At 51.2% G+C, this 24,061-nt stretch overlaps 1 protein-coding gene across 8 annotated transcripts in view; it reads right to left on the reverse strand.

The window, feature by feature from the left end:
* Window positions 1–1,434: 1,434 nt before the first annotated feature.
* PAX2 (paired box 2) overlaps window positions 1,435–24,061 on the reverse strand; it is a gene marked incomplete at its 5' end in the record, with an annotated part of 78,443 nt that continues 55,816 nt past the window's right edge. For 4 of the 8 annotated variants that reach the window (XM_081074099.1, XM_081074095.1, XM_081074098.1 and 1 more), the window contains 5 exons: window positions 1,435–3,404; window positions 3,900–3,986; window positions 6,224–6,325; window positions 20,627–20,753; window positions 22,965–23,140. In XM_081074099.1, coding sequence (XP_080930225.1) covers window positions 3,283–3,404; window positions 3,900–3,986; window positions 6,224–6,325; window positions 20,627–20,753; window positions 22,965–23,140 — 614 coding nt within the window. In that variant the 3' untranslated portion in view covers window positions 1,435–3,282. Of the gene's footprint in view, window positions 3,424–3,899; window positions 3,987–6,223; window positions 6,326–20,626; window positions 20,754–22,964; window positions 23,141–24,061 lie in introns of all 8 variants that reach the window. The other 4 variants (XM_081074101.1, XM_081074097.1, XM_081074100.1 and 1 more) reach the window with 1 other exon arrangement.

Consider the following 24,061-nt stretch of genomic DNA (forward strand, 5'->3'; position numbering starts at 1 on the left):
AGCGCCAAGAGTCTTCCCAGTGGAAGGAGGCTGAGCTGGAAAATGAGCTGGGAAGTTTTCCCAGGGGCAGAAAAGGAAAGTCTCCTAGGGCAGAGACTAGGTGGAGGCTACGGCCTTTTGGGGAGGGCTGGAGTTGGGAAGTGAAGGGATAGAGAGGGGACCCCTTCCAAGTATCTCAGATGCCGCCTGGACAATCCTGGACAATCACTCCATTCCTCCCAAACAGGAACAGAGACACAGGACATACAAAAATCCTTCACTGAACACGTGGGCACAAGAACAGTAAGAGTGTCTGAAAAAGCAAACAGTTCCCCAGTTCCCCACCCCCAGAACCACCCAGGGACATATAGACCTTGAACCAGTAGAAATGGAAGCACCGACTGACTCAAAGACAGGTTCCTGCTCTGCCTCTCGAGGACACACCCAAACCCACCAATCCTAGCTGCTGCTCTCCGGGGCGCCGGACTCCGCAAGACACAGGGGGCGCGCGAGGTCTCGGGAACCCGCAGGTTCTCCCCGGGGCTCCGCGGGGCAGGGCACGGTCCGAGCCCGGAACAACATGCGCGGCGAGGGAACTAGTGACAAGCGTTTGCGGTTTCCGCGGTCTCTTTGCGGACTTGGGGGATAAAATTGCGGCTGCGCGGGAAGCGGAGGAAAGAGACAGGACAGCAAACAACCCCCCACCTACCCGGAGAGGGCCTCCGAAGTCGTCCCGAGAGCCTGAACCTGAATCTGGGTGCGGGTGGAGAGGCAGGGCGACCCATCGGCCTGGTGTAGACATGTAATTCGAAGTTACTCTGAAGTTTTGGAAAGCTCGTTGCCTCAAATGAGAGGCAGGTGGGGGAGGGTGGTTTACTCATCTCGACCTTCGCCTGGTTTCAGCTGCCCCCAAGAGGATCTTGGAGAAGGGTTGGGATGGGGGTCGCAGTGGGAAAGCAGTTGGGAAGCTCATTGAAGGGGTTATTTGGGATCGACCAGTGTGAGGGGAGGCCTGTCCCAGAGACAGGGAGAGACAAACCTGGAGCCATGGGGAGTGACATACAAAATTTTATTATTATTATTATTTATTATTATTTATTATTTATTTATTATTATTATTTATTTATCATGTGCACAAAAAAAAAAGAAAGAAAAAGAAAGAAAAGAATAAAAACGAACCGACGCGCTCAAAGTGGCCAAGGAGACCAAAGCTGCCAGGGGCTCTCTCGAGGGTTCGCTGGGTCCTGGCTCTGAGAACTCTGACCCGCCAGCCCTGCGAGGCTGGGATGGGCTGGCCCTCGGAGTTCGAACCTCGGCGCCCTGCCGTCTAGCTCGGGCCACTGGAGCCTGGCTGGGCGCCGACAGTTCCCTTAAACTATTCTCTTTTCTCGTTTTCCTTTTCAAATAAAAAGGCTCGAAGGGGAGAGAGATCTGGGCGAGGACTCCAAGCCTTTTCGCATTTGTTCAAGGATTTTTATTTATTTATTTATTTATTTATTTTCACTTTTATTGAGTTTGTTTCTGTTATTTCGAGTCGTCACGATCCACGGGTGAGGAGACATGCAGGGCGCATCGCCGCTACCAAGAGAGCAACTACGGGACGGGGCTGCCCGGCCGCCGGCGGCCCAGGGGCGCGTGGCACGGCCGCAAGGGGACAAGCCCGGGGGTGGAGCTGCCACCTCTGATCTAGGCTGCGAGGGCAAGGCGGCCGGGGCAGAGCTGAGAGAGGGACAGAGACAGAGGGACAAAGACCGAGAGACATAGAGATAGACGGGGAAAGAGAAATGGAGAGAGGGGAGAGATGCGCAAGAGAGAGATGCGGAGGAGAGCGAAAACACGGAATCAGAGAGAAATAGCCAACAAAACAGAGGCGAGAGGAGTACAGGACCATGTTCGTCATTTTGCATAGAGATTTCTTTTGTAATTTTTTTTGTAACATAAAAAATGCCACCCTCCCCCAGGACGTGCTGTGCTTTAGTGTGTGTATAGCTGTGTCCCCCCCTCCCCCCCAGCGAGCGGCGACTCTCACAGCACAGACAGCGGGGCGCATCTACAGGCAGGGCTGGCGGGCAGCGGGACTCTACCGGGCAGGGCGGGGCGGACGGGGCGGGGTTATATACACGGGTTCGCCTTCACACGACACACACCGTCTTTCTACAAAGCAGCAGCCTGTTGGGTTTTTGTTTGTTCCTTTTTGCAAAGACCATCATATTAAATAAATGTAGACTTTTTTGCGGTTCTGTTCAGTTTCTGCGGGAGGAGGAGGCTGGGGGGGGAGTGGGCGACCTCCACTTCCACCCCGCCGCAGCTCAGACGCCAGCTCAGAAAGAACCTGCTCCTACCACCCGCAGATGGAGAGTCTGTGTCGGGGGAGGGACAGCAAGTAACTGCTGGGGAAGACCAGTGCCCCATGGCCTGGGGGAACCGGTCCTGCGGCAGGCACCGGACAGCCTCGGATTGGGCAGCGAGTTAGGGAGGAGAGATGCAGAGCGATGGGAAAAGGACCGGCATGAGGGGAGACTGGGAGGTCAGCAGATGGCTGAGACGCTGAGGTAGGGGCCAGGGGGATTGAGAGTCTGGTCACTAGAAGGAAGTGCCTGGGCAGTTCAGATGGAGTAGGGAAGAGCCAAGAGTCGGGCTCGGTGGCTGCGGGGTGCTGGGGCCTCCTTGCCTCGGGTCCCAACCTTGGAAAGACCTGAAAAACCCAACCTTTGTCCCTAGAGCCCAGTCCCCACGCCCCCATTCCCTTCCACCTCCTGCCTGGGCCTGGGCACACTCGGAAGGTGGTGGCAGTCCAGTGGCGCGGGGGTAAGGACTTTTCCCCGAGGGTTCGGCAGGAGGCTCTTACTCCTTCTGCAGAAAATCGGTTTGTTCTTTTAATTCCCTGTGCCCAGTCCCTCCAGCGAGGCCTCCTGGCGCCGGAGCGTCGGAGGCGGGATGCTCCGGGCTGGGCCGCGCTGCAGGCCGCGCTGATTGTGTGTCACAGAAACGTGTCCCGCACGCAGCGGGCCTGGCCAGAGTCCTACGCTGTGGATGGTGCTCCGGGCCGGCTCTGACGAGGCCGAGGAGCTGGGTCGGGCCCTCCTCGCTGCGCCGCGCAGTCCAGGCAGGCGGGGAGGGGCGGCGGGCGGGGTTGCGGGCGGTGGGCCCAGGCCTGAGGGTCCCGCCCGCGGCTCCACTCGTCCTGTCCGGCCTTCGATGGGGTGACGTGAAGGGCTGCAGGCTTCCTGGGTGGGGATGGGGCTGGGGCGGTGGCGAGAGGCTTCGCGTCGCATCGGTCCTCCCTCTCTCCGGGACGGGCGGTCAGACAGGGACGATGTGGAGGCCGAAGCTATCGGCCTGAAGCTTGATGTGGTCCCCGCGGTAACTAGTGGCGGTCATAGGCAGCGGCAGCAGCGGCAGGGGCGGAGCCCCGGGGGGCGGCACTATAATAATAAGGGGAACCTGGAAGTTAACACAGGAGAAGAATGGGCTGGGTGAGAGGACAAACAGGAGAACAAAAAAGGAAAGAAAAGCAAAGCAAAGACCTCCCGGGCCAGGGGTCTGGCGGGATCCCGGCAGGGAGACTTTGGCTGGGCTGCAGGCCGCTCGTCTCCTGGAGAGCTGCATCACTGGGTGGGAGGGGGACTCAATCGGCGACCGCCGCCGCCCTACTGTGGACCTCCCAGGAGGGTGGGGGCGGCGCAGGGCCTCCCCGGGAGCTGGGAGGGAAGGGAGGAGGGGGGGAGGGGAGGGGAGGGCAGGGCGGGAGGCGTGGGCATCCTCCAGGGGTCCTGGCCCTCAGTGATGCACTAACGAGCCCGCCCGGCCAGCACCCAAAGGTCGGATGGCGGGGAGTCGGACGTGTCCGGAAGCAGCCCCGCGGAGCCCGCCGGCGGGCGGACGCGCTGAGCCGCAGGCCAGCCAGGTGGCGTACTCACTTAGTAAGGCGGGGTTGCTGAATCTCCAAGCCTCGTTGTAGGCGGTGTACTGGGGGTGGCTGTAAGGGTTGCCGGAGAACTCGCTCCCTGCGAGAGGGTGGGGGAGTGCGGATCAGACACCAGCAACACTGGGACAGACCCGACACCCCGACCCGGGTCAGGGGCTACCCCGGGTCCAAGGTGCAGGTGCAGCGGGCAGGGCAATGCCTGCTACCGACGTGCGGGCCGGGCGGAGGTGGAGCAATCCACTGAGTCCACGTGGGGAGAGCCTGTGGTGTGTGTGTGTGGGGGGGGCTGATGCGGAAACACACACGCGCCTCGCATAGTCGCACGGAGGCAACTGCAGGGCAGTGCCCGCCGGGAGCTCCTCTGTGGAAGCGCTCCGGGCCACCCAGGAAGGGTTTGTTTCAGGTCTAGGCTCCCTGCCCCGTTTCATTCGAGGGCCAGAGCCTTTTTAGTGGAGATTCTGGTTCTGGGAGCCATAGCACCAAGGGGTGGAAGAGGGGGAGGGTGGCGAAGAAAGGCCCTCGGGACACTTTGTCCCAGAAAGTCCTAAGAATAGCATCTCAGCACGGTGCCAAAACAAGGGTGGGGGCTCTGCTGGGAAACACCCTCTCCTGCCTTGCCCTCTAGAGATTCAATTCTTGGGCCACGCAGCAGGGGAAGGAGGCGGCGGGGAGCAGGTGGACTGCCTGCTGGTCCTCGAGCTGTAAGAGAAGGGCCTCGTGGGCTGGAAGCCGTCGGAAGCGGCTTCACTCCCTCCGCGGGAGAAAGGCCAGGCCTCCGGGTTTCCCCCTCGCCCTTTCTCCTGTGTGATGACCCCAGACTGTTTACAGTGATCCCTAACCGCGGGTTAAGTAGAGGAGAAGGGGCCCCTCTCAGAGAGAGAGCTGGGGTGGGGGTGGGGGATGCAGCCACTGGAAAGCCTGTTTATTGACGAGGAGGGAAAGCATGCGTGCAGCAGGATAATGAGCTTCTGAGCTCAACTGTGACCAAGAGGAACTGAGCTATCTCCTTCCCCATCGCTAATGAAACAAGTGTAATTTCCTCATCAGCACTAGATTCTGTTTAACGACTCCCCCCTTGCCACCGTGAGCTCTCTGCGGCTCCCCTCATCCCCACCTCCTTGCAGACTCCCCCTTCCCTCACCCCCACCTTTCTAAGACCTTCTTCAGCCTCCACCTGCTCACTGCTGGGACCTTCCTGGAAGAATCTTCTTGCCCCCAATCCTTCTACTCCCTCTACCCCACATCTGGGTAGGACTCCCCTCACCCTCACCTCTCCTTACCCAGTTCCTCTAACTCCCTTCAGCCCCTATTCTACCACACCCTGCAGCAATGCCCTCTTTATCATGCTCTCCTCCCCAACTCTGTTTATCCAGGGCTGTCCCTAGTTGGACAGTCCAGGAATGGGGCCAGTCACCTCATCTATGACCCCCCACCCCATGAGAGTTGAACTTCAGGGAAGGGGCACACAAAAAAGCAGCCAGCAGAAGTGGGTGTAGGCCCAATGAGTCTCACTCTCTTTAAGACAAGAGGTTTTTTTTGGTGTTTATGTGAATAGGAGCTTCTACTCTCTTTGGCTTCATGTCTGGCTCCCACTCTGGGAGCCAGGGTTTGGGAAGAGTACAAGCTCCAGCTGCCATCACCAGAGCCTAAATGCGGCCTCTGCCTCTCTGATCCACTCAGCCCAACCCAGCTCCTGTCAGACCGTGGGTGGAGCAAGGAGAGCCTGATTCCTCTGAGGAGATGTGGCAGTGCTCTATCTCATCTCTCTGAGGTCAGCCTCTCTGGTTCCTGCTATAGCCTTCCTCTGTTCCTCTTCCTTAGGGACTAGCTTCCTCCTGTCTCTGGGGTGAGGTGGGTTCTCAACACTGGTCTTCCCTGTGGGTTGGTGTGGACCAGGCTTTGTCTGAGTGACTGACATGCCCCTGGAAATGGTTCTTGGCTCCAAGTTTCCATGGAAACCAGGGCAACTTCTTCCAAGCAGTGTCAGCTGGCTGGGGGTGGGCTGGGGCACTGAAAGCAGAGCTGAGGCTGAGAGCTCCCTGGGCACAGGCTTAGGTGGGTGGACTTTGTGGAAGGGCCATGACATACAGCGGGGTGCACGTAGGAGCACTTCCGCAAGCTCCCTCTCTGGGTTGCTTATGAGGGAGGATAGGGGACCTATTGCAGGCTTTAGGGAGAGGGATAGAATAGCAATGGTTTGGGGGAAGGGATGTTGGGCCTCCCCGCACCCCCAGCCTCAGACTATAGATCACTCAGCAGCTCACCCACAATTTCGTTACCCCACCTAAATTAGGCAGCTGCAACATTGTCACCTACCAGGCACCATTCCTGCCAGGGTGGAGGTGGGGTAGCTTCCCTGGCCAGTGGGGGGCACGTGAGGGGGGTAACCAGGCAGAGTGGTGCTCGCCATGTCACGACCTGGAAAAACACAAAGGGGAAGGGGTGAGGCCTAGAAGAGAGGGGGCTGCCTCTACTCATTTCATGGAAAGAGAACCCCTAAGAGAGGAAAGAGCCGTGTGCAGACACATGGGGTATGGATGATGAGCAGGTCCAGGTATGCCTTTACAAGTACCTAAGTTCGTTACCCAAATATCTGTCCTATGATAGCTGTGCGTGTGCACCTCTGTTCTGCTAGCTCTCTCTGCATGTATGTGCATATGTGTTTGCCTTTGCTTGTGTCTCTGTGTAACCCAAACCCAGAGGGGGTGACCTGGTTTTACTCCTTTCCAGCAAGACATTTGGCTGTGGTCTCTCCAGTAGCCAAATGGACCTCTATTACCGTACTTGCTGACCTCCCCCCTCCCTAACACTCCATCTTTCCCTTCAGCTTGGAAGACACCCCACCACCATCCACACAGGCTGATGGGTCTTCCTTGTCCTTTCCAAGTGGTGCTGCAGGTGCCGGATCTGGCAGGTGTGGAGAGCAGGGGGCCAGCCAGTGGGCTATTTTGCTGTTAGTGTTTATGGCATTTAAATAGAAAACCACCCCTGAAGCGAACCAGGAGCTTTCGAGCCAACAGTGCAAGTGGATCAGATCAAGTTCCAACGAGCAAAATCTGCTCCCCGCACTAACTGCTGGACTTCTATCCTGGGAGGCCTCTATTAGCGAGAGCCTGGAGGGTGGGAGACAGGGATTTCCTAGTTGCCTGGAGTGAAGGCAAAGCCAGTCAATATTAGGAAACACCCATAATCCATAGACATCTCTGGAACACAGCTGCACCCGAGTGGCCTCCCTTCCTTGCCTGTCCCCTCCATCACCATGAAGGGGTCACCACCTCCTTTTGCATTTTAGCATGCTCCATTCTCTAACGACAATAATTTGACCTCCTTCCTCTCCCACACTTCCATGCCCTAGAGACTACTTTATGCTCTCCTGGGTCCCATTCATCCTCTCCAGATTCCTCTTATCCTCCTCTTCAGCCAGTGCCACTCTCCCACTCTAGTGCCTCTGTCCAAACCTGGGAGGGCAAGGTGTGGCGGGAGGAAGCCATACAACTATGCATATCTGGCCCAGTTCAGTTTCCTTTTATCAATCACACTAATCCTCATCCTCCTGATGGCTAGTCCAAAGTACCTGTCCCTCTCTGTCCTTGCCACTCTCCCCTTGGAATTGACCTCACCTCCTCCTTTTCTGAGACATGTGAGTTTCCTCACCCTCACCTTAACACATCTGAGGGATTCATCCTTCCTTCCCTCAGTCTACAGAGATACAGCTCCGATTTCTGTATTTCCAGTTGCCTGCTGAACATTTTCATTAGGTGTCCCACTGTCACCTCAAACCTGACAGGAATAAAAGCTGATTCATCTTCCCCACAATCAGTTCTACTGAAGAACCCCTTGAAAACCATCAGACCAAAAATATTGGAGTCCTTTCCTGACAGCCTTTTTCCTCTGCCTCTGTATGAAGTCAGTCACCAAGTGTGGTCAGTTCCTCTTAGCAATGTCTGTCACGTCTGTCCCTTCTCATTTCCGCTACCACATCCATAGCTCAGCTCCTAAGACCTGCCCTCAGTTTCTCACAACAGTTTTCTTGCTTATATTCTGTGTCTCCACATTCTTCCCCCTCTGGTGTCTCCCACATGTGACTGCTTGGCTAGACCTCGTGACACCTTGCTCTCATCACATCACTTCCCTTGTGAAAACCATCATTGATTCTCTGTAGGCTACAGTTTGAATCTAAACACTGCCAGGCTTTCACAACCCCCCCGGTACTCTTCCCCACCCAGCTTTCTCAGCTCTGATTTGCACCCCCCTTAGTTTAGTTTGACTGTTTTCACTGACTTGTGTGCTGTGAAACCTCTATGCTTTTGCCATATAGTTTTCATCTTCTTACTCATAGTTCCCCTCTCCTTCAGGCTGAAGTCTTACAACCCCTACTATTCTACTTATCAGAGAAGTTACTCTCTTCTAAATTTCTATAGTATCTCTGCTCCATGGTTTATCACGTCATTATATTTCATAATGGACCAGCCCTGTTGTTTCATATCATGGCTTGCTTCCTCAAATAAATCAGAATCAAACTGAGGGCAGGACCCTGTCTTCTGTGTTATCTTGCACAGTTGAGAATATGGTAGATGCTAAATAAATACTTGTTACTTAATTTTCTATCACCGTTGCTTTTATAGCCAACTCCAGGTGGGTTATATTGTTGTTTAATTGTTTCCTATGTGTTGGTCTCCTTTGAAGTGGTAAAGGCTGGGGCAAAATGTAAATGTGTGAATCTTTTTCTCTAAAAATAATTTGAACAATGGATTATGAATTTTTATAGGATCGTGAAAGATTTACAGTGAGGGACTCATCTTGTGACTTAGCTTTATCATGCAATAAAATGATTTTCCTCTACATTTATCTGATATAGCTAATATCTTACATTTTAAAACTCAAGAATAAACAACAGAGTAGACCTGTAAACAAGAGATCACAGAGAGACAGAAGAAGCTGTGTTTGCTGGGTTTGTGGGTTTTCTTTCATTCTATTATCAATAAAAGGTACACTCCTTCTGACCACCTCTCATAGGAGTAGACATGAAGTGGACGATGACAGCAATGTCTATGAATTCCTAGAGAGATTAATAATATGGCACTTACTGGTTAAAACAACAACAAAAAAAAGGCCCATGACAGGAGAGTTAGGGAGGATGTAGAAGTTTTGAAATTAGAAAGACATAGAAACCTAGTTCCGCTTGGCCCCGCGATCTTAATATCTACAAAGCAGCCAGGAAAACGCTTCTTTCTTAATAAATAGGAATTTAAATGCATCTGAATTCTGATTTTCAGCTGCATGGTTTCCACAACCTGTCACACATGAATTCCTTGTAATCTAAGGTTTTGTCACACAATCCTCTACCTAGCTTCAGGGGAGAGGAAGAAAGGCTGGACGACTGGAAAGGCGTTTCCGGGTAACCTGCAGGTACGTCTGCTGCAATGTTTATTTTCACTTGCTTTTCCTCTTGCAAAATGGTAAGTCCAACTTATGGAAAATTTGCATGCTGAAAGTCACCCACAGAATTGTTGATTGAAAGACACATTTCCAAATTCCATGGATTTTTCTTATGAAGGTAACATTGGCTTATAACATTATGTAAGTTTCAGGTGTACAGCATTATAATTTGATATCTGTATTTATCCAAAAAATATGAAAACACTAATTCAAAAAGATATATGAACCTCTGTTCATTGCAATATTATTTAAAATAGCCAAGGTATGGAAACATCCTAAGTGCTCATCAACTGATAAATGGATAAAGATGTGTTATTATCTATGTAATGGAATACCACACAGCCATAAAAAGATGAAATACTGCCATTTGCAACAACGTGGATGGACCTTGAGGGTATTATGCTAAGTGAAATAAATCAGACAGAGAAAGACAAACTGTATGATTTCACTCATATATGGAATATTTTTTTAAAAAGAAAAGAAACAATGAACAGAACAAAACAAAAACAAACTCATAGATACAGACAACATATTGGTGGTTACCAGACATTTTTAAAATGTGAGAGAAGAGACCCACGGTGAGGAAAAAGCATGCAAGCTTCCTAATATTCAGCTACTCATATGGCTGTGCTTCTGCTGCTGCAGATTCTGGAACACGGGTATCACCACAAAAAGGTGTCTGTTCAGGACCCCTAAGCCAACAAAGGTGCAAGCCACTGCATACAAAGCACTCTCAATGGCTTCATTAGTACACAGGTGACACCTGATGAGCAGGAAAAAAATTGACCAAACTCTTGCCAGAGTCATATATTCTCTAGAACACCATTGTCAATAATGGAAAACACATACTACAGGAAGTTTTCAAATTACTAAGACCATCATACCATTTGCCCGGCAGCATTCTTTGAGCAAGCCTCTTTTAGTGAGAGAATATGAATGGATAATGGAATCTGTGCAAGGAAGAATCGACAGAGCACTGGGCCTTGCATTACTATAGACAGATGGACATGGGAGCGGAGACGAACTCTAAAACTGTAAGCACAGCCATGTCCTCAAAGAAAGCAAAAGTGCAGAAAGAGAAGAAAACGGCTATACAGCAGAAAACACCAGTTATAAAATATGTGCCATCCAACATGAGATAGTAAGCGCTCAAGTATTTGCTTTGCTCACTGACAATGCCACTAACATGAAAACAGCACCAAGAATCACAAATGGATAAAACCCCACATATTACAAGAGGATGGGCATTTCATGTTGGATACTTGCTTCCTAAGGTTACAAAGTTTTCAAAAGTAGAAGGGCCTTTGAGATGATCAGCCTAACTTGCTTGTTTTGAAGTTGAGAAAATGGAGGCACGGAAAGCCCTAATGACCTTCCTATGGCTACAGAACTAGTAAATGATAGAGCCAAAGTTTGAAGCTATGTCTATGCCACACTGCCTTTTAATGATAACACAAAGCCAGGTATTTGCCAAAAGAGCCAAAGAAAAGGAAAATAAGTCATCCAACAAGCAAAATCTCATATTGTCACTGCCATCGTTAAAATGAGGCAAGAAAAACAGGTACAAAGAATAAAATTCCGACACCAAAAGTCTGTAGTAAAACTCCATGGGGTGGAGTATTAATCTCCTTTGAGAGTTTTCTGAAAAACAAAGAGGCTCTTCAAGACACAGTAGTAGCTGAGAATCTTAAAGTACCCAGAAGTGTTAGACGCACTGTACTTGATGAGGATATCTTCTCAGTTGAACTGCAGAAGTCCCTGAAGATTCTAAAGCCAATTTCTACAGCAATCACTACATCTGAATCAGACAGTGCACTTTTGTCAGACATTCCTTACCAAATGGGCCAGATCGAATCAACTGTTCTGGAGAATCTAAGTGCAGTGCCTCTTACAAGTACAGAGAAAAGCAAAGGGAAAGACTATTAAGAAATTGGAAAATTTCAGTCACCAGATAATTTACGCTATTTTTGTCAGGTCTAAGAATCAAGGATAAAGTTGTGTTTCTGCTTGCACCTAGACTAGCTAGCACCTATTATATGGTAGGCACTGTCCTAAATATTTTCTATGCGTTAGCTCATTTAATCCTCATCTCAGCCTATGATGTTGATCTGTTTTTAATCACCGTTTTATAGATGAGAAATTGAAACTCAGAGGGGCTAACTAAGTATTATGTCCAAGATTTCACAGCTAGTAGATGGCAGAACCTGGACTACAGAACAAGCAGTATACTGGGTGATTCTAGAATGACATTCTCAAATACTGTAGACCCAGAAATAGATAGGTATTTGGTCCAGGAAAGTGACCTGGGTCTAAGCTAAGTGAATCCCTCCTATAACAGAACATCTTGTACTTTCTTCTTTCTTGCATGTTTCAGGTTCTTCCATTTTCTACTGCAAGAGGATTAAAATGGGGTTCACTGGTCCTGTAGGACTCCACAGATGTGCTTCAGGGAGTCCGTATAAAGCCATACCTAAAATATTATAGGTACACATAAATAATATCTAGATGGCTTTCATCATATTCTCAAAGGTATTCATGACCCAAAGATTAATAAGCACTGTTTATAAAAAGCAAAAAGAACCTCTGTTCTTTGGCCTAAGAGACACTGATTTGTTTGAAACCACTTGAATTGTACCAATAAATAAGATCATACAAAGACTAGCAAAATAACATGTGAAAGAGCAGAGCAGCTTATCTCAAGTCAGGAAAATGTCAACATTCAGAAGACCAAGGAAATAATAAAAAGGAGCAGAGATGCTTTGGCTCAGTGATGGCTCAGACAACAAGACTTATTAGACATAGATTTATACAGCAAAAGTTATATTCAATGAGTTTAGAGATGCTTTTCCTCAGCATCTTTCTCTGAAAATGAGCACTTTCGGTATCCACTTGACACTGTGGAGGACCCTAAGGCCAGAAAACATAACTCTTGTTTTACTATCCTACCCTCAAGTTTGTCTGCTTCTCATAAGGTAGCGAAAATGAAGACATTAGATTGCTTCAAGGTTGGCAGTCTGTGGCTGCATTTGACACAAGCATTTATATACTACTTCCAAGAATACACAGTTATTAAATTTGTAATTACTGCCTAAATATACTGTACACTTACATTTACTGTACCAATTATGATCACTTTATGACCAATCCAAGTTACATAATAACCTAAAGTAACACACTTGAAATCTGTAAACAATGCTTTAAAAGGAGAGGGGAAGAGTTTTTTTGCATGTTTCATTTTGTTTCTTATTCCACAGGTTTCCAAATCCTCCCCAAGGTTTCTACTCTAAGGCAGAGGTACCTGTGTGAGGGCCCCCAGCCTTAGGCCGGTCTTGGCCCCATAGCTACTCATCCTGAGGTTTGCCTTCTCTGGGCTCCAGCAGAGGGGGCTGTGGCTGCTCTCCTAGCTGATCTTGCTTCCCACTGACAGTTGGCCCTTTCATCTAGTCCCTGGTATGTCCTAGGCAGGGACGCTGCCCAGATCTGTGTGGTCTCAGTGAGGTCTGCACCTCCACAGCCAACCAGCTGGACACAACCAGTTATACTGTTGCGTCCCTTCCCACAGCACACAGCCTTCATCTGAGCATGGTAATCTGCTGACCTAGGGCCCCACAAGAGCAGACTTCCAATTCTAACGTGGCTGGACCATGGATGGAGCTGCAGCCTCAAGGTCCTGGAATATGGCTAGGAGGTACTGGGGAGAATCACGTTTTCAAAGGGCCGATAGGGAACTTGGTTATCTTCTAGTTCAACTTTCTCAGTTTACAGAGGAGGAAACTGAGGCTCAAAGAGAGGAAGACATCCTAGCCCTCTCCTCTTTTCACTTCCCCACGCTGCCTTCTCTGGCTCCATTAGCAAACCATAAGTGAAGATGGGAGTTGGGCAGCTGCTGGCACTCTGGAGGCTGGGCTCAGGCTCACTTATGGGCTCAGAGTAAGAGAGGCCCTCATGCTGGGTGGGCAGAGGTTAAGCCTGTTTGCACAGTTTCCCGGTACTCCAGCTCTCCAGTTCCTCTCTGGCTTTATTTTGTTCTCGGAGAGCACTGAATTGTCAGCTCTAATCCTTCTGAAAGCGCAGCGTTTTTCAGGCGCTCTGTGTAAGTGAAACCCTAATCCCAAGGAAAACGGCCACTTAAGCTGCTGGAGCATTAGGCTGCTCTCTGAGCCTGCCCAGGATTTCCTCCCTCCCTGCCTGCCAGCCCCTCCGCCACCAGAGAGGAGAGGGGGGGATTCCAGGCTGAAAGCGCTCAAAGCCTTCTTAGAAGTAACAATAGTGGCAGGGCTTGCCTTCCAAAGCTCAGGGCTGAAAAAGTGCTGGCATGTTTGTCCTGAGGCTACAGCTAATGGGAGGGAAGGCAAGATTCTGATCACCCTGGGGAGGGAGTATGAGGGTCTTCCTGTCACCTGTGGGGTGGGGGGGCTGGCTATCTGGGGGAACAAGCTTTCAGGTCTTGCCTAGGTGGCTTTGAGGCCACCTGGACATTTCTGAGCCCTTGGTCCCAATGCATACCTGTAACATTCATTGGGATACCACTATTTACAATTTCTGGTCATTCAGAAAAGGTTAGGTTGACTGTCTTTACTTTTACTTAGCCGAACTTTACTTCGTAGGAAGTGCCAAATAAGGGAGCAAACAAGCTTAGGGCTGGGGTATTCCCTCCTATGGAGGACTCTTTTTTGGGACAAACCAAGCATCTCTAAACATCTACAGCAACCAGAATGTTCCCTATAACCCAGGTAATCATGAAAGCAGTGCCCAGTGTTTTCTTTTAGGCAACCCTTTGTTAGCCTGACTTGGCTACTATATGCACTTCAAATACAGATCCTTGATTTCTTGAAAATATTGTCACTAAGATTCAAACCGGCCTCTCTCTGAGTTCCAAATGAATTGGTGAGACCAGGCTGTGGAGGGCCAAGCACAGACCAGAGAGCGTGGGTCTTCTGGATGCAGGGCAAAGATGAAGGGAGGAGTCAAGAATAAAGGCCTGGGGCAATGGGTCAAATTTGAACTCAGCTTAGAAAGACCATAGAATTACATCTTTGCTAAAATGCCTGGGAACCGTCCATACCGTCTTCATCTTCCCCAGGGACTCTCCTCCCCTTTGCAGCTCCATTAGCACCCCATGTGCTTCTGCCTAAGGCACCCTGCTGGGGAGGGCAGCAGATCACCCCTGGGAGGGCTGGTGGGCACAGACATGGGCGTGGGATTGCGGCTGGAGACTGAGGTGGTACAGCTTTTATTCTGCTCAGATTTGACCTGATTCTCCCAGTCCTGGAGTAGACAAATGCTCTTCTTTTCAATATCCTTTCCCTCTAGAGCTGGATGGGGTAAAGGAGGAAGAGAAAGAGCCCTGATCCAACGATTCCCTAGGCTGCAGGCCCAGGGCCCCCGCCTTATCTGTCAATGTCTCATTGCTATGGAAATGCCCCCATAATTAAATCAGAACTGAGGTCTGGTGGCTGGAGGTCCTGGGGGATGTGACTGGAGGCCTCAGGGATTTGGGGAGGAAGCTAGACTCTTTCCATGGGGCCTTCTCAGCTCACATGAAGGGTGTAGGGCCTAGGGGTGCTGAGGAGAAGCCCTCGGGCTTGGTTCAGCCTCCACAGTAAAAGGCTCTCTGACTTGCAGCATGTTGATGTTGCCCTAGTCTTCTCCTTTCAAGGTTGGAGAGAAAATCTGATGTCTGTGCCCTAAATTCCTCTAGCTAATCAGAGGCTTTGAGCCGACAGACAAGGCTAGGAGACTCCCAGCCTCCTTCAGAAACATTTCTCAGCTTTTATTGCCCTCTCCTCCCCCAGGGGCTGGCCAAGGGCTAAGCTGTTTGTTTTATGGAGGGAAATGCAGTCGCATTGGAAGGGGGTTGTTAACTACAGGAAAAGAGCAGTTCCTGCAGGCCCTCAGGACTCCCCGAGTAGTAGGAGGGCTTCCCAGGGTCCACACCGCTATCTGCTAAAAGGCCACTTCTCTGACCATCCCAGATGTGGGCAAGGAGTCTGAGCTTCTAAGGATTTGCAATCCTTTCTCAGAAGTTGAGCCCACACTGCTCTCCCTGGCCTCCAGGCCCGAGGGGTGGGGGTGGGGGGCAGCCCATTGCTTTTTTTGAACTTTGCCTTACTGGCACCCCCCCCCATCTCTGCTCAAATTTGCTGTCTTCCAGGAAACCAGCATCTCTGGCTCCCTCTCCCTGTCCTGGGTGCAGCCCTCTTGGGCAACATGCACTTCTCCTCCTTGCTCTTAGCTATCGGTTCCTTCAGAGCTGCAGTGTCCAGGCATCAAGAGAAGTTTCTCTCAAGCTTTTGAATCAAACCACCTCCTCTCCACCAGGGTGGAGAAGCTAACAAGGCTTTTTATTTTTTAACCACCACCCCCTCCTCGTTGGGAGGAATGTACTGCCCTTGTCATAGTTCTCCAATGTTCTGACATTTTTCCAAGGTAAAGGGAAGATTCTCTACTGAGACTTAGCCATCTGGGAGCTTGGAAAAGCAGGGACAGGCTCTACTTTCAGGGCTGCCTGAGTCTTATCTCTTTCCATGGCTCCAGAACCCCAAAACAATAAGCTATAGGTATGGTCTTCATTCTTTAGCCTTTATTATCTCCATTATCTTACAATTTGCTCAGCCGTGGTGGGGAAGGGGAGGTGGGGTCTGGATCTGTGATAAACACAAAACTATACTTCTCTTTATCTTGTTTAGAATATTAAACATGCATCTTTCATAGTTGCTTTTGGATTGTTCTATGATCTCCAGTTCTTGGGGGTGTTAATTGTCCTATTTATTACTTCTGCCAACTCTCCCTCATGACAGTTTGTGTTCATATGAGGTGCGTAATTTTTTATAGTGAGCTCATCTTTAGTAGTGGATTTTTTTTTCCCCTGTGGGAGTCCCAGTGCCCTGGATTGTGGGATGTCTCTTCAGAGAAGGTCTGCTCTTGTTCCTGCTGGGGTTTCTGAGTGGATTACTATCCTGGACACATTTTTATGTAAGTTCTCGGCTGGGGGTTCCTGTCATATATTCATGGTATAAATTCGAACTCTGAACCAGGGTCAGGGTTGGAGTCTCCATTTCTCCTGGAGATTCCCCTCCCTACCCTCACTTGTTTCCCTGGGCCACTGGGATGAGTTTCTTGTGTGTCCCTTTCATGAATAGTTGTCCTGCTCTGTTCCTGGCTTTATGAAGGGTAGTACTCTATTCTAGCTTCCTGCTTCTCTTGGGCCCAAAGTCACGTCTCCCGTCTGGTGGGTTCCAACCTCAGCCTCCCCCAGTTAGGGTTTACCTTCAGCGTGATCCCAGCAGTCTCTCACACACTCTGGCTTGGAGTTTCCCTCTATTTCTGGCACCAGAGAATGAGGTTTAGTTGTATATTAACAATTCTTGTTATATTTTACACAGCTATGTTTTGGTGAGTTTGATCTGCCTTGTTTCTGGACCTCAATTTCATTCCTCCAATAGCTGTCTGGGACTAAAGTGAGGGTGGCGAGAGCTGCACTTGCATGAAGCTCGCCCAGTGTGTGGCAGAGATGCCGCTCGAGGCCAGGGAAGCCTGTTTGGCGCAGCGGCTCTGGGGGCTGGTGTATTCTTCTGCTTCTGGAGTGAGCCCAGAGAGCCTCTGCACACTGTCTGACTTCTTCTAGCATCATCTCACTCCATTCAGGCTCCAGGGTAGGGAACCTGCTCTCACCTTTAAGGTGGACTTTCACCAGGTCAGGGGACTCTCTAATTGCTCCAAAACATCTCCAAAGGACTTTGGGAATCCTGCAACTAGTACTCATCTTCCCCTCCCAGAGCAACATTACTGCCAATGTCCCCTTATGTTCTTCCATGGCTGCAGACCTGGCCAGACACAAGAAGGGAGGGGCTGAAGGGAGGAGGTCATGGGGAAGAGGGGCTCTTTTCTACCAGTGATGGGAGACTTGAAGGAATGAAGGCACTAACTCGCTGAAGAGGCCCTGACCCAAGCGGTCCCTAGACTACTGAGGGCTTGATGGAGGCCCCCTGTGGGGTCCTTTGGAAGGGTAAGAAGTTGCTAGAAGGTACCAGCCACAGCCAGCCAACCTGAGGAAGCCTGCGGCCAGAGTGCCACCAACCCACTCTCTCATCTAACTGGTCCCTTTTTCCTTATCACTTAGGAGCGACTCGGCTCCGTTCCAGACCAGCAGCCTAGAGCAGTGGGCTGGAGAGAAGGGATGCCGCTGAGCTAGAGCAGCCCAGCAGCGGAAGGGAAAGTGGGTGATAAATTTAAATAACCAGCTTGACTTGGCAGCTTGCTGAGTTGTGATGCAGTGAAATTAAAATCTCGGCAGAACTTGCAAACACTACCCAGAAAAATCGGTCTCTCTCCTTGGTTCCATGATGGAAGGTGGAGAGAGGAAGCTATCGGCCGAGCTCCAGCCTCTGGCAGCCACCCTTCCTTGCAATGTGATTAGCTACGTCCTGGCCCACTGGGCCCCACACTCCCCTCCACACAATAGTCCAAGCTCCTCTCTCCTCTCAGTCTTGACCTTGTGGAACAGATGTATCAAGTGGCTGGTGAAGTTTGAAATCAGCCTCTAGTGCCAGGAGATGGCAGGAATATCAATAAGGTCAGCTCTTCAAGTTAGGCTAGGGCATTCCTGGGCTGGTTTCCTCAGGACTCATCCCTGGAGGTTTGCAACCTCAGCTGCCTGTCCCCAGAGAAGAGGATAAGCTGCGTGCCTGAAATGTAGGGGATGAAGAGGGCTCTTTGAACCGCTGGGAACACCTAAGCCAGGCTGTGGGCACAGGATGACCCCCTTGCACTCTCACTTGGAGTACACACCTGGCCAGCATCATCTACCTGAAAGGGCCTTCCTGGTTTTTCCTCTAGCAAAGCCCTTCCTATTTTCCAACAAAATCACCTTTTTAAGAATCTTTGAGGGAAATTTCTACAAATACACCAAAAGCCTTTAGCACACGGCAGCCATGCTTAGAGCCTGATTCTCACAGATGCCCACATCTTTCTAGAAGAACTCTTGTGTCTGTTCTCCTTGCATCACTGTTCACTGCTCCCCAAAAAGTCCTGGCCTAAAGGCCAACATGCTGGCCCCACTCCTGAGATGGCCCATGAAGTCTCTGGGCACTGCCCCATTTCTCACCTTGACAGTACCTCCAGCAAATTCTGTTTGTCCCCATAATAAACACATCATGAATCATTCATCTTTAATAGATTATGCAAATTAGGAGGACATAAAATCAACAAAGATCAATAACTGCAGCCGTTTAATTGCCAGCAAAAACATTTTAAGAATGAGCAGCCCTTTCTCGAGTAATGGCACCATTCATCCAAACATTGGATCTTGGCCTAAGTGTAGAAAAATCATTTCGTGCTCCCGCCCCCCACTTCCCCTCCCCCACCTCTCCACACACTTCTCTCTTTTTTGGTAATTTCCAGTTTCTGAGCGAGTTTCCCCGTCATTACCACTGGTGAACAGCTCCGAATGTTAATGGTTCTGCTTTTGTTACTCCTCGCTTGATTGAAATGTCGCATACAGATTGAGATGTTAGTGCTAACTTGCCACCTGGGAATGTCAAGCTGGGTCTGAAATGAACTTTTCTCACACTTGGATCCAGATGGATCAGCCGGAGATGTTCCCAGGCTGAGCTGGGACCGTTCCAGGGCCATGGGGGGGAGGCGGGCGGGGGAGGCGCAAGGTGGAAGGACTTTTCTGCGCCAGTCCAAGTTCTCCTGCAGCAGAAGCTCTGCCCCAAAGTTCCATCTCTTCACCCCAGGAAGCCCCTCTGCCTTCTGGACTGGACCCAGGGATGGACAGCTGGGATTAGAGAAAAGCCTCCTGGGCTCTCTTTAGGAAGAGACCACTGTCACTCTCTGCAGGTCAGGAGAAGGGTAGCCTGGCCTAGGCCATCTCTCTGTCTTGGGTCAGAATACTCAGAGAGCTTCCAAGGTGGGATAAAGTGGGCTCATGCCAAGGGCCAGTTGATAATAGTCAGTGTCCTGATCCAGCTAAGGTTGTCACTCCCAGAACTGGTCCATCTGACACTTCCAGTTCTCTGACACTTCCAGAACTCAACCTCTGATTGTCTAGCCAAAGAGCTCTACTCTGTCCAAGCCAGAAACAGTTGTATCAAGACACTCCTTGAGAAGATTCTGGGAAAGCTAACGCAGGGCTCTCCAAAGACCCGAGGTGGAGGCTGGGTGGCCACTTGCATCTACCTCAGACCTGAACCAGACTTGGATCAGCGTCAAGTCAGAAGCAAGGCCCTATCCTACAGCAAGGCCAGGTCTGCTGCCAGTCTTTGCCACTGGCTGTGATGCTGGCTGCTTGCAGCCTTGCTGCGAGGTCCCTAGGCCGCCTCCGCTTGCCTTGCTCTGCAGGTAACGCCTCAGTGTCTCCCAATCCCCACCGAGACCCTTCTCAATCATTCTGTCTCCCAAGGAACAAACGGCACATTGGCTTTAGTGTCTCTAGAATAATTAGGTGAATTTTAATAACACCTCAATGTGTGTCTCTCCCACTTGGGCACTTTCCTGGCCTGGAAACCCTTCTGCAGTGCCAGGCGCCTTCCACAACCGGGCAGATCGGAGGCCTAGAGCTTCCTCGGCTGGGCTCTTCACTGAGCCACACCTCGGCGTTCTTCCACTCTAGCTGCCTCTGCTGCTCCTAATCCATGGGAGCACCGGGATTAGGTGCCCCCTCCCCCTGCGTTTGACTGTGGGACAGGCCAGACCCTGCCTGGCCTTGAAATCAAGTCTTGGTCTCTGTGATTTTTCTGGGAAGCAGAAGGGCTGGGATCATTGTACTTAACTATAACCACAGAGCTGGATGCCATGTCCTGAAGCCCAAAGCCACAGCGACCCAAACTGCCCAGAAGGAAAGGAAAGCAGGTTCCCACCAGCCTTGAGGAAACAAGGGCATGGAGACTGGACACTGGGCATTCATGCTCCCTTCTTGCCATTCTGGCCTCTTTACCCTCTGAGTTCTCTCACAACAAGTCCTAGCAACAGGCTTACAATTCTGGGTCTTGATGGAGGCAAGAAAAAAATGCAAAGAGAGAGGCAAGAGGATTTTTGCTGGGCAAAAAGAGCCAGCAATAACCCCCTTTTCAGGCTGAAGTACCCAGAGACCCTGACCACAATTTTTCCTGCTCACATCTGTACACATCTATTTGGGAAGCACCCTGGTTTTTAGGGGCTCACTCTCTCTGCAGATATCATGGCAGGGGGCCCACTTGTCACACTGGGCCCCAGATGGCATGGGCTGAGGCACCTGCATTGAAAGCTGTGCCCCCACCCTCCTGGAAGCCCCCTTACCGGTCACAACGGGGTATGTCTGCGTGCCTGACACGTTGCTGCCCAGCTCGGGGTTGGTGGACGCAGATAGACTCGATTTGACTTCATCAAGCCCAGGGGTCAGGGCTGGGAGGGAGTACTCGTTCCCCTGGGAGGAGAGAGAAAAGCGACAGCTCTCTATTGATGCGCACACGGAGAAAGGGCTCAGTGCGCAGATGGGGAGGAGGACCGAGGAGCCCTCCCAGAGGGGGTGGAAGGAGATGGCCAGGCAGACGGAGGGGAGAGAGGGAGTGGCGGGCCCCACAGATGATGCAGAGCTTTGTGTGGGTGGGGAGAGCTGACCTGTGAAGCTGAGGTGCGGCCTAGACTTTATCAGTGGTCATCTAGCACCCTTTACATTTCTGTAACAGTTCCTGCCTAAGAAGCCCCAAGAGTGGAGTGTAGCAGTGAGGATCCCACTGCTGAGAGGCAAGGGGAGTTTTAAGGTCCCCCTGGGGTGGGGAACCTTGAGGAGGAGGGGCGACCATGACATGATGGCAGAAGCAGTAGCTGGGGGGAGGGCCTAGTGGGGCCTCCAGCCTGGCACTGCTGGGCCAGCTGAAAGGGTGCTGGCGCCCCTTTTTAAAAAACAAACAAAGACAGCCCCACAGGCCCCTTGCTCTCTGCCTGTGCACTGGGGTATGAAATTGGGGAGGGGGAGAGTCCACATGGCTAACAGAAGGGTGGGAGGGGGCCAGTCATTGACTCTGAAAGGGTGTCCTGCCCGAAACACTCGGGTAATTGCCTTTTTATTGCAGCCACCGCCAAGCCAGACCCCAGAGCTGGGCAGGCCAGGAGCCTGCACAAAGCAGGAAAAGTTGCTCTGATTAATATTACGTTAAATTAAAACTGATTTTCTGCTCTTTCGGGTCCGTTTTTTTCCCTTCCGCTTCCTGGCCCCCCCAGAGAACCCCCTCCCCTCCCTGGCTGGACGGGATTGCCTCGTCATTTCCAATTCCTTCTTGTATTGATCTTCCTGTAGAAATCAGTTTTGTAATTAGCTGCAAATTAGGCCTTCTACTGGGGGTGAAGCTGCCCCCTGATTTATCACCAGAGTAATTCGCTGTGATCGGAGAGAAATTAAAATGAACTCAATTAGGCTTCGGATTTGCTTTATGGGCCCTGCTCCGAGTTTCAGGGGGAAAAATGACTGTGCTGGTGTTTAATAGTCTAATGAAAGTAAATAAAGGTTATTCATTGTAATACAGCCGGGGACTCGGGGAGGGTGCACCAAGCCGCCCGCCTCAGCCAGCTCCTCCTTTGTTGGTTTATGGCTCAGGGCACCTTAAAAAGACTTTTGATTTTTGTTTTATGAAGACAAACAGCTTATGGGATAAAAGGACGGGCGGGGAGAAAGGCGAGTAGCTGCAAGCTGTTGGAGTCCTAGAGCCGAACTGTGCTGTGTGGAGCCACGGTAGCTGTGCTCGCCTGTGTGTGCTTGTATGTGCATGCACACGCTTGCATGTATGCACTGTGTGTGTGCGGGTGCGTGTGCAAGCAGTGTGTGGTGCTGCGGTTGTGGGCCTGGCCTACGCCATAGATCTAAGAGGAATGGGGGTGTGCTCCTGTGTTTGAGCACGTGCACTACAGGCTGCACTGAGGTGAGGGTAGAGGTGAGTGCTGGAAGGTGCTGATCTGGTGGTCTGGGGAGTACTATGGGCTGTGGGGGGGGAGCAGGTGGGTGGTGGTGGTGTGTAAACATGTGCCCTGGGGTAAAGGTGAGGACTTAGGAGATGTGTTTCTATGCTGCATAGTGTAGAAATGTGCTGTGGGATACGTCCCATGCTGTGTGTTCTGAACTGTTCTGCATCTGTAGGACTCATTAAATGCCAGTATTGGGTCTGAGAGGTAGGCAGTCAGCCTGCCTGGGGTCACTTTGTACAGTTGGGAGCAAGAGGCAGACAGCTGGGCAAGAAGAGTGCCACAGGCTTGCACAGACTTTCTGTGGGACCCTGGGGGGCATTTAGGTAAGGGACACAGCAAGAGGACATTTCCCAGTACTCTATGCCGGAAGCAGGGAATGGCAGGGCCAGAGGAGACCTGTTAGATCATACATCTTAGCCCTTTATTCTGTAGACAGGGAAACTGAAGCTCTGAAAGGGATAAGACTTACTCAAGGCCATACTCGCACCAAGAACTCACCATTTCTAACTAGCACATATCATAATGATTTGTCCTAACTCTACTATCATGTCCTATGTGAGCCCATTCACATGGCCCACACACGGTACGCCCATATGCAATGCTGGGTGCACATTCTCCAGAGGCCTGTTCTACCCAATTCCTTTCTACTTGTGCACGCAGAAAGCGCCTTCCTCACCTGTTCTGATTTGATGTGCTCTGATGCCTGGAAGACGTCAGGGTAGGAAGGACGCTCAAAGACCCGATCCAAAGCTTCCAGCTGCTGCTGGGTGAAGGTGTCAGCTCGCAAGTGCTTCCGCAAACTGTCCACGCCACTCTGGGAGTCTCCATTGGGGACTGAGCCCTCGGACACATCTGGAGGACACATGGACACTTGGGGCATCAGTGTAGGCCAGCAGAGGCACAGAGTAGTGCAATGGGCGAAGGGGGGGGGCACCTGGCTTGATCCCTAGGGCTTTGTGCCTCTGCTAGGACACCTTACCCCCAGCTTTGAGGCTGGAGGGGCTGGCCCAGGAGCTGGCCATGCCTCAGAGATCTGGCTGATGAAGCCAGAGCCTCTGAAAGACCTAGGAAGAGACAGGGAAGTTGTCCCAGCATGGATGGCGGGGGGCAGAAGGACTAGACAGAGGTAGAGCCGGAGGGGCTCCCAGGGGCCATCTCCCCTGCACCCGTGCTGTCCCCTGGCCTGGGTCAGCCTGGGGGAGGAGCTGGGTGTCTCAGACCGGTATTACCCAGCCTGTGGAGAATTGAACTTGGCTCTGAGATGAATTTCAGTTCCACTGACTCCAAGGGTGGAAAATCATCAAATCTCCGAGGCTGAGTGTAACAGAGAGACTGAGTGAAGTAATTAACTTCACCACCAAGGGAGGAGGGACTTGAAGCCAAGCTGAGGCATTCTGTTTGCATTAGGCCAGGACTGAGACCAGAGCAGGACAGCAGGTGGCAGGTGAGCAGTAAAACGCTAACTTGGGCAGAGACTGAAGACAGTGTCTTTGTGGATGCTGTCGTGCCCAGTCCACCCTCTCAGCCTCTGTGCCTGGCCTGGACTCTGGCTAGGCCTCGATCACAGGCCAGTTCCTCAGCCACCTGGGTCCTCCTGCAGGTCCCCGTAGGAAGCTGAGACTTGCTCCATGAAGGAAAGGCCATGGGGGTGCCACACTCGTGCCCCTCCCTGGGCCGCAGGCCAATCCTGTCCACGTCCTGCCCTAACCAGTCTCTCTCACCATTCTGTTCCCCTCCCGCCCCAGCACTGCCCTTCTGCATCGGGTCCACTGT

This window comes from Rhinolophus hipposideros (genome assembly GCF_964194185.1).
Source record: "Rhinolophus hipposideros genome assembly, chromosome: 15".
Taxonomy (NCBI): Eukaryota; Metazoa; Chordata; class Mammalia; order Chiroptera; family Rhinolophidae; genus Rhinolophus; species Rhinolophus hipposideros.